General features: G+C 59.3%; 1 protein-coding gene across 1 annotated transcript; it reads right to left on the reverse strand.

Moving 5' to 3' along the window:
• Positions 1–1,391: 1,391 nt before the first annotated feature.
• Positions 1,392–9,984, reverse strand: SLC9A5 (solute carrier family 9, subfamily A (NHE5, cation proton antiporter 5), member 5). Its single transcript, XM_014949052.1, is given in 16 exon segments — positions 1,392–3,422; positions 3,708–3,839; positions 4,036–4,105; positions 4,695–4,865; positions 5,000–5,126; positions 5,457–5,545; positions 5,710–5,839; positions 6,516–6,586; positions 6,717–6,806; positions 7,222–7,424; positions 7,600–7,820; positions 7,952–8,129; positions 8,420–8,498; positions 8,796–8,959; positions 9,607–9,948; positions 9,951–9,984. Coding segments are annotated over 16 exon segments (2,568 nt in total). The 3' UTR covers positions 1,392–2,955.
• Positions 9,985–10,371: the final 387 nt, after the last annotated feature.

The raw sequence follows: 10,371 nt of genomic DNA on the forward strand, positions 1-10,371 counted from the left end.
TGCCACCAGAGCTGCTGACTTCACGAGTTCTGCGGAGAAACTGGAGGAGCTGAGCATTGGGAGAAAGCAAAAATCGCGGTGGAAAAAACGGTGCAGAGCTGATGGCAGGCTCTAAGGAGAAGCCTGTGTGCAAACTGATGGGTCAGGCAGCTCCAGGATGGGGTTGCTTACAATAACAGTCAGAGGGTTGTACGTTCTGGGTTACAGCCTGACAGGCAGCTCCTCGGGCTGTGCCTCACTCCGTGCTGGAGAAGCAGAGGTTTGGGCACATGTGCTCGTGGTTTGGCCCAGTTCTTGTGTTTTTCCACTGAAGCACTGTGGTATTTTTAGGCTGAAGGAGACGGCTCTGTGCTGTGCTGGAAGGATGAGAGCGGTCCTGTGCAGGAGGGATGCTGCCTGCTGTCGCTCCCTGTAAAGTGGAAATACAGAAAGTAGGGTACGAGAATAAAAACTGAGAAAACCCTGCAGGGAAGGGCGTAGTAGGAGCCACCATCCCTGGTCACAACGTGGCTGGGGTCAAGGGTGGGAAGAGGTGGCTCCAAGCTGGTGGCACAGAGAGCCTGCACACACATGAGCTGCGAGGCTCAGATAACCCTGTGAGACGGCAGCAACCAGCCCCAGTGTTTCCCGAAGCCGAGATGTCTACTTTTCCTCCTCTGAGGACCTGAATTCCACTTCTAGGGGAACAGTCTGCCCCACACAGCTTGGTGCCCTTGCCAAGGCCATCGTGTCTGCAAGACAACGCTGGCGCTGAGGTCCGGCACGCGGGAGCTCATCCCTGGGTGGTGGGATGCAAGGCAGATGGGAAACATCAGGAAGAGCCAGAGCTTCCCGAGGGACCAGTGGAATGCTCTCGGGGCTGGGAAGCTGGATGGGGACCCTGCCAAAAAGGACCTAGGGGTGACGGTAGATGCCAGGCTGAATCTAAGCCAAACATCCACTTCCGAATCAAGTAAACCTCTCCTTTAGGAGAAGTGGAGCCAGCAGATCGAGGGAAGAGCAAAGCCAGCAAACACACCAACACAGGGAGGTTCCTGTGATCCGGAATACCCTGAAACAGACCCATTTCAACCATATTTTTGGCAAAGAGAGAGGAAGTGTGGACAAGGGAAGATCTGGGCTCCCAGCAAGGGCTCTGCTGGCCTCTTGCTGGCTGCTCCCCGAGGCAGGGCCTGATGACGGCTGCAAGCAAGCTTTTCTTTGGAAAGAATTTCACATTTTCCGCAAACATTATCAAAACCAGGAAATCCAGTTAGGCACATGGAGTCTGAGAGCAGGGCTGTGCCCTTGGGAGGAGAAGAGCACAGAGGCACAGGGACAACCGAACCAGGAGCTGCAGGAACCAGGAGATGACAAGGTTCCCGAGGCAGCAGAGAGACCAGAACACGATGCCGGCTCCAACTCCAGTTTATTGAACGTTACAAAATACTCTGCATATATTGTCACATTAAAACGATATTCTTGCAAATAAGATATTAAGTCTTGAGTCATTTGTGGTGCCCATGGCTACAGAAAACACTGACCCAGCTAGAGATTTAGTATGGCCCCGTATCAGAAATCAAAACCAGAATAAGGCATACCCGAAATGCAAAACTATATAAAAACCTTTTTAAAAACCTCATGCTCATCTGATGGAACAGGTTGAGAGCAGAACGGCCTTTGCTGAGCCGTGCTGACAGTACCAGGGGGTACCACCAGCTCACCCCACATTGGGCTCACTCACCCGGTGCATCCAAGTATCCCCTTGACGCCTGCCGTCCCCCCACCTAGCTGGGACAGGCAGTTCTTTACCTGTTTTGGGGCATTACCAGCCCAAGTCCCCGTTCTGCCCCAAGAGGAACATCCCGCCCCAAGAGGAACATCCTGACCCAAGAGGAACATCCTGCCCCAAGAGGAACATCCTGCCCCAAGAGGAACATCCCCAACCCACCCACTTTGCTGGTGCCCAAGTTGCTGTGCTGAGCTTTTTCATGCCAACCAGAGCTTGGGGAGGAATTCTCTGCCCTTGGGGTCACACCAGGAATAATTCACTGTGTGGGCCATTGCCACCGCGTCCCACCACCCTCTCAGGAAGGCCCAGGGGTGGCCGGGAGGCAGGTGGTGGGGACAGACCTTTGAAGACGCACTCATTGTCTCACCCATCGCCCCTGTTCCTGATGTACATTCATACCTGCTGCTCGCTCCACGACCAGCCTTCCCAGCTGATGGGCCCCCAGGCAACTGGAGGGACTGGGAGGTGGGCAGGAGGAATGCCGAGGATGCTGTGCAGGGTAGCTGCCTCCCAGCAAAGCCAGAAAGCTCAACACCGGAGCTCCTGGGAACACATCCAGAGGAGAGGCGTGAGGCTGGCACAGCAGGCTGGCTGCTAGAGGAGTCCCTGTGCGTACGGGTTCACTTGGCCGGCTCCTGGTGGAGCCAAACCCCAGGAGCACTGCTCCCAGTCCTGAGAAGGTCATGGCCTTGCCTCCGTGGTACCTCTACAACCTGAGGAACGCAGAGCTGCCATGGCAAGGAGCACACCTCTGGCTGAGCTCCTGGCCGAGCTCCGCGCATGCCGTGAGGAACCACCTTGAAGTAGCCAGCACGTCCACACCTCAGGGTGGCACAGCCACGACGGGATTGAGTCCAGCTGGGATCCCAGCCCTGGGAGGAACATCTCTGGCCTCCCAGCACTGGGAAGATGAGTAGGAGACCAGAGAGAAAGAAAGAGGTTTGGGGTCTGTGCCTCCCTGGGGGTTGGAACCTGCTGTTGCAGCCTGAAGCCCAGTTATCGACCAGTTTTTCATCAGTAGGTGCGTGGGGAAAACCCACCCTGGAGCGCAGCTCCGGGAGGAGTACTGGGCTCTCCTGGAGTTTATGGAGACACACACAAGCTTCACAATGCGAGACAGCAGAGCAGTCAGCAGGTCCCAGCCTGTCCACAGCCCCGGGTCCCTTCCCCACCCGCCGTCTGCCTCAGAGGTGGCTCGCTCTGTTGAACATCAGCCATCTGGGCTCGGTGGTGGGCAGCATCCTGCCCTGCTCCTCCGTGGCCATCAAAGGCTGCAGCTCCTGCTGCTCAGCCCCCTCCGGGCTGCTGTCACTCTGCGACCTGCCACCCTTAGGGACGTGGCTGGGGAACTGGAAGTGGGAGCTCTGCTCCGGCGTCGCCTGGCTCGCAGACTGGGGTTGCTCCTCCAGCACAGGGCAGGCGAATCTCCTCTGCTGGGGTCCGCTCTCGATGCCCGGAGGGGAAGCGATGCTCTCCAGGGAGGAAATGCTTTGGTTCCACGCCTTCTGCATATCCACTGGCACGATTTTGGTGGTCTCCGAGGAGACGTAAACGGCCAGATCAGCCTGGTCTCCTTTCCACGGCAGCTCCTTCTCTGCCAAGGTGGGTGATGGTGGGATGATGCAGGGGCTGGGACAGACGTCCATGCTGCCTGGAGGGGCAGGAGGAGGGACAGTGAGACACAGCTCTTGCTCTCTCCCCGGGCCTTGCAAGCGCTGCAGAGCCAACAACTACCAGGTGGCCAGCTGGCCCAGGGATGCAGGAGCCACCAGGAAGCCCAGGTGCTGTCCCTCCAGAGCCACAGAGAAGAGCGATTCTCCCATTCATGCTCTGCTGACTTTGGTTTTGCCCAGGCCAAGGCAACTTTGCTCCCCGGGTGGAGGAAGGACAGGCCACCCAACGGCAGCTGCCCTGGCGTGGGAGCCCCAGTGCTTACCAGGAGTCGTCTTTCCCTGCAGGACCTCATCGGTGGCCCGAGCGATGAATACGATCCCTTCATCGTCCTCTCTCTCTGTCTCCGAGCTATCACTCTCCTCCTCCTCTGAGCTGACCATCACCAGGACAGGAGCTGCAGTTGGATGGAAGGAGTTAGTTTGCAGGATGGGACACCCAGTAGGGGAAGGACTGCACCCATGGGAGAAGGACTTGGTGCTAGTGCAACCATGGGTGCTGTCAGCAGGCAGGCAGGCACAGGGAGCTGCTCCATCCCACCCCACCAGGTCCCCTTGCCAGGACCTGCAAACCTCGCCTGCCACCGGCCTTACCTGCCTCCTGCCAGGGGACGTTTCTGTGTGTCTTCCCATTGGGTGCATCGCTGGTCAGAGAGATGTTCTTCTGCGAAGGAAAAGGGACCGGCTGGCACCTGCCTTGTGCAAACCCCTAACACCAACCCAGGTGGACCCCCAAGCCAGGGTAACCCCAGGGACACAGCTTCCCACCCCCAGCTAGAAGGCAGCTGGCAGTCAGTGGTTCCTACTCCTTAGACGTTGCATCTTCACGGCCCTACAGCAAACAGCTCAGCTGCGATGGCTTCAAGAGCCTCCAAACAAGAGAAGACACCCAAGGCTTAATTTACGACACAGTGCCAACACTTCTGAGCCTGGATCTGCACCGATGTCCAGGCTACTTTATGCTGAGTGCTCTTGGAAAACGAACGTGGGGCTCCTCCAGGGCTTGGGACCACTTTGCCCAGGGAACAGCAGCACTGACGTGGTGGGGACACGTGGATATGCAACACCCATGTGCTCAGATGCAGCAAACGCAGGACTGAGATGAGATGAGATGAACTGCTCTCCCCACTGGCTCTGGAGCTGCTGATGTCCTGCAGCACCTCAACTAACCCCCAGAGGACCTCACTGGCTGCAGCCTGAGGGAAGCCAAATCTCAGAGCTAGGAAGGGAACAGGCATTTGGGGAGCGCTTGCCTTTTTCCTGCCCTTTTCCTTCAGCCTGGCCTTGCTCTTGGAGGAGCAGACATTGTGCTTTGTGGACTTGAAGGTCTCCAGCCGCCTCTTCATGTTCTGCCGGAAGATTTCTTTATCTTGGCGCTCTTGTTTATCTGGAGAGATGAAGTGACGGCTGTAGCTGGCCTTGTACTGGCCGAGGGAGAGGCAAAGAGACACAGGGTGAGCAGCTTGGCCCCCACGGAGCATCCTCCATCCCTGCTCCTCTTGCTGGGGGGGCTGCTACCCTCGGGGTGAGCCGACCGCCACGGCCGGGGAGCGCTCACCCGCCGGCGGGGCTTGTAGAGGCTCCCTCGCAGCACGTGGTGCATGGCAGCGTCCTCCTTGTCCCGGCGGCTCCGCACCGTGTCGATCACCTGCAGGTCCAGGCAGGCGCCGCTCCCGCTCTCCCTCCTGGGGAGGAGATGATGGAGATGACAGAGATGATGGAGATGATGGAGATGACGGAGATGACGGAGATGATGGAGATGACGGAGACGACAGAGATGATGGAGATGATGGAGATGATGGAGACGACGGAGATGATGGAGATGACGGAGATGATGGAGATAATGGAGATGACAGAGATGATGGAGATGATGGAGACGATGGAGACGATGGAGATGATGGAGATGCCGGGCTCCGTGCCCGCACCCCCAGCACAACCCACCCCCGGGGAAGAGGGTGGCTTTTAGGGGGTGCAGCAAACTCTGCCCCAGGGTTTGGAGGGATGCTCATACTCACAGGAGGTTTGTGACTGATGACTCCGACATGGACGTGCGGCTGGGCATGGAGGGCAGGGCCAGCTTGGCGGCCGAGAGCACGTGGCCACCCTGGGAAGGTGGGAGGGCAAGGTTGGCATGGGGGGCAGCAGGGACCCAGCTGGACCCACAGCCTGCCCAGAGGGGACATGCCCAGAGGTAGACCACCACCCCAGGCCAGCCAGTTCCTCCCGTCGGGGCCATCCCACCACCCGTCCCCTGCCACGTGCCCCAACCTGGTCAACGAAGCTGATAGCATCACGGATGTTCAGCTTGTAGTAAACATCCCAGATCTCGTCCCGCAGCCTGTAGGCAGATTTCCGCATCAGGAGCTGGCTCAGGTACTTCTTGTCGAACTGTTCCCACCTGCCACCAGATGAAGACAAGGGCGGTTTAGCTCCCACCAGGAACCACGGCCGGGCACCCCCTGCCCACGCAAGGTTGAGAGTGTCCAAAGCATGGCGAGAGCAGGCTGGAGCTAGGAGTATGCTGCCAGGGAAGGCAGGAGGGGAGGGGACACGCTGAGCCTTCATCCCTGCCCCAGGGGAAGCTGGAGACCAGCAGGTCTGTGGGAGACGATGGGAGTGGGACTGGGACCAGCACAGCTGCCCCACTGGAGCGCTTCCCCGCCAGGAAACCGGCTCTTTCCCATCCTTTTCCTGTTGCCACGCTGCAGATAAACACTGCCCAGGCTCCAACAGGGCTGTTCCCTCCTCACCCAGCTCCATCTGTGGGGAGGCACGGGGCCATCTCCACCACCAGGGACACCCCACGGCCCCCCGGCAGCCCCAGCATGGGTGAGCGATACCAGTTCTCACAGCATCCCCAGCTGCACCTGCACAACCTCTCTCTGGGACGCTGTTGGGATGCTCCATCTGCTGCACGACAGCAGCCAGATGGCCCCCTTCCAGACGGACCCACAGACAGAAACACAGCCTTCCTGGGTCTTCCCCCCACCAGGGTACCCTGCCCCGTCCCCATGGCTGGCGCGTGTCCCCCATCCACCTGATGGCCAGCGGAGGATCCTGGCTGAGACACTCACTTGTCCCGCCAGTAATGGTAGCCATGGTGTCCCACGATGTCCTCCACCGCTGCCAGGATGTGGTCAAAGGCCTTGAGCGAGGAGAAGAGGGTGAGAGCAGTGGCAAGGCTGCAGGTGCCCTGGGGGTGCCCAGGCCCTTCATGGCCCTCACCCAGCCCCAGCGGTGTGTGGAGCTGGGCAGCCCCCCACCCCAGCACCTACGTGCTCATGCAGCTCCTCGTTCAGCGTGGGCTTGTGGTGGTCGCTGCGCTTCACCTTCAGCCACGTCACCAAGGGTTTGATGGTCAGGCCCTGGAATGGCAGGAGAAGGCAAGGGAAAGACTGGGAGGGCAAGAAGGTGCATGGTTGGGACATGGGGAGCAGAAGCAGCATGAAGTGACTGGGGACAGCAGCTGTGCTGGCCACACACACACCAACCTGTTTTCAAGCCACCTTTGGTACTCGGTGCCTCCTGGCACTGACGTACTTTAAGGAGGCATCGAGGACCAAAGGTGGCTTGAAAAGAGGTACTTGCCCCAAGCACACATCCCCAAGTGCCCATCTGACCCCCCCAGGCGAGCTCTGGGCAAGAGGAGGAGGGCACGATGCCCATCCTCACCTGCACGATGACAGTGAAGAACACCACCACGATGGTCGGCCCAAGTGCCCATCTGACCCCCCCAGGTTACTCTGGGCAAGAGGAGGAGGGCACGGTGCCCATCCTCACCTGCACAATGACAGTGAAGAACACCACCACGATGGTCGTTGCCACAAAGTAGTCCTTGGCTTTCACCTTCTCCCTGTCCAGCAGGATGACCAGGGCGAAGGCTACAGCTCCGCGGAGGCCACCGTATGACATGACCACCTGGTCGATCCTGTCCAGGGGGATGAGGCGGAAGCGGTTGAGCACGTAGGTCTGGAGGACAACGCCTAGGGAAGAAGGAGAAGGAGAGCCTGGGATGTCAACACAGCCCTGCCTGCTCCTGGGGACAGGGCAAAACCCCAGCCAGGAGCCACGTCGGGCCTCATGCCCCAGCCTTTCTTGGGGGATACCACTTTTTGGCATGAAAAGAGCTGGATCAGAAGTACAGCGGGGCAGACTGACCCACAGCTCTGAAGAGCAGGATAAAGAACAGGGTGCCCAGCACCAGTGCTGTGTCCCATGCCCACTTGGAGGTATCCACAGCCGAGATGCCCAGAAACATGAAGATGATGGTCTCTGAACTGCTGGCCAGTGTCTTCATGGTGTACTTGACCGTGGTGCGGGATTTCTGGGAGATGTTGGCTTCCACGTACTTCTTGCAGCAGATCCCACAGAAGGTGACTCTGCAGAGGGGCAGAAGGAGCTGGCATGACCCTATGGTGGGATGGGGAGCGGGTCTGCTCGCCGCCTCTTGCTGCCCAGCACTGCACCCCTGAGTTCCTGGCCGCACCCCTGGGGACACCCCAGTACTCACGCCAAGATGGAGGAGAGGGAGACCATCTCGGCAGCAAGGTAGGCGACGTAGGCCAGGAGGAAGACGAAGAGCGGCTCAATGATGCGCACACGCTTGGTGAACCGCGTGATCAGGGCCAGCAGGAAGGCGAAGAGCAGCCCCACGGCTGTGCCCCCGAGGCTCACCAGGAAGAAGGAGGCTGGTGGGGAGAAGATTCGCTTGCACCTTTGGGATTCACCAAGAGCGAGTGAGCCTGTGCCCCATGGCCACGCCGGGCTGGGCTAGCCAAACTCCATGCTCCCACTTGGGTCCCCACCAAAGCATCCCATGGTGATGGCCAGCATGTGCCTGCTCCAGATGACAGCTTGGATGGAGATGACCGAGCTGTGGTGCTCAGTGCCCACCCTGCAGTATGACAGCACCCGTGCTCACCCCCTACACTTCCAAGCCGGAGGAAGAGTTGGAAGGGCTGGTGGGGCACATACTCACCTACCCCCTTCACGTAGTCCGTGGCATGGATGTGTGCTGGGCCCAGCTCCACAAAAGAGTTGAAGACCTTGTACAGCACCTGCAGACAAGGCAAATCCCTTGGGGCAGGCAGGGTATTGTCCTGCCTTGAGAGGGGCAGCCCTTGCGGGCAGGATGGACCCTGCAGAAGAGGCATCGCCTGCCCCACATCTGCCAGATGACACAGCTCATCTCGGCAGGCAAAGTCCCCCCAGGCCAGGAGAGTGGACCCAGGAAGGATGGCATGGATCTGCCCCTGGCTTGGGGATGTCACCCGCATCCTTTACCCATCCTGGGGGACACCAGTGCCCTGGCCCACGTCAGGTTCCACTTTAGAGACCCCCCAGCTCCAACTCACCACGGTGACAGCATCGTTCAGGAGGGATTCGCCAAACACGATGATGAAGAGGGTCTCATTTACATGGACCTCTTCGAAGACGGCCAGCACTGCCACAGGGTCCACAGCTGAGATGAGGCTGCCGAAGAGCAGGAAATCCATCAGCCCAGCTTCAACACCTGGATCTGCTGGGACAGAAGGACCAAACTCAGGCAGACCCTCCGCCCCAGAGCCCAGATCACCAGGCTGAGACAAGCCTGTCCCTCATCTGCTCCCAGTGACTTGGCCGCAACATCCCAACTCGGAGTGCAGCAGGCTGAGCCCAGGAGTGTCTCCCCAGACCTCCAGGGTTCACCAGGTGAAGCACATTCTCACTGCAACATGAAGGGAGTGGGGCTTGGATGTCCCCTTTGGCATCCAGGTGCGTTGCTGCCCCTCGGGCAGGTAGGCACTGAAGGAGGCTCAGCAGCCCCACCTCAAGTCCAGGCATCAAGCAATTCCTTGGGGCTCAGGAGAGCTCAAAACATGGCCCAGGTGAGCCATGACCGGTGCCTCCAGCAGAGGACAGGGAACACAGCAGCGAGCAAGCAACGCTAGCCAAGGTCGGTGACAAAAATAGCAAAGACATGAGTCAGCCCAGTGCTGAGCCCGTTCGTCCTGCACGGTTGATGGTCCTGCCAGAGCACCATTCCCAGGATGCCAGGACCCTGCTCCTGCTACGCTTCCTGACACTCCACGGCAGGGCAGTGGGCTCTGAACCTGGGGGTGCTTTGCACCCTCCGACTCATTTTTTTGGTGATGTGGTCCAAGCTGGGCAACTCTGTGCACCCACCCATGAGCCCGGCCTGCTGCAGCCCCCAGAGCGCGGTGCCGGTGGTGAAGGAGTTCCAGAGCGTGCCCACCACCGCGTAGGTGAGGATGGCGCCGATGTTGTCGAAGAACAGCCGGCTGGGCATGAAGTAGCCTGAGTCGAGGACGATGGGGGGCAGAAGGAAGAGGAAGAACATGTTGGGCTCCAGCTGGTACTCAGCTTTCTTCGCCACGGCCAACACGATGCCCCCCAGGCCCAGCCCCAGCAGGATGAGGAGGCAGCTCTCTGGGACGATGGACGTCACCTTCCTTGACAGGTGGAAAACTAGAAGGAAAGGAAGAATGAGAGCATCAGCCGAACAAGCACATGGACAGAGCATCCCAGATCCACAAGTTCCATGGAAGGGTTGGGCTGATGCCTGGACAGACCCCAGGGACGACAAGGGAGCACCCAAGGCTGCTTGGTGGCCCTGTGCGTGCAGAAGACCTTCCAGATCTTCGGGATGTCAGGTCCTTGACTCTCTGAGATCTCCCTCTCCTCCCCAGCCGCTCTCTAATGAGGCACTTTGCTTTCCTTGGCCTCTGGTACCCACGCTTGAAGGACAACACAGCCAGCGAGAGCGTTCATCGCGCTGTCCCAAGCGCCGCCAGCTGCTGCTCACGCCAAGACCTCCCAATTCACCAGGACACGGTGCCCCGCTCGGAGAGGAGGATGCTCAGCCCTGGTGACGCTGGGGTGACCTTGTTTGCAGCCTTGTCTGGGCAGGCAGAGGGAGCAGCACGCCGA

This window comes from Calidris pugnax, unplaced genomic scaffold (genome assembly GCF_001431845.1).
Source record: "Calidris pugnax isolate Ruff unplaced genomic scaffold, ASM143184v1 scaffold30, whole genome shotgun sequence".
Taxonomy (NCBI): domain Eukaryota; kingdom Metazoa; phylum Chordata; class Aves; order Charadriiformes; family Scolopacidae; genus Calidris; species Calidris pugnax.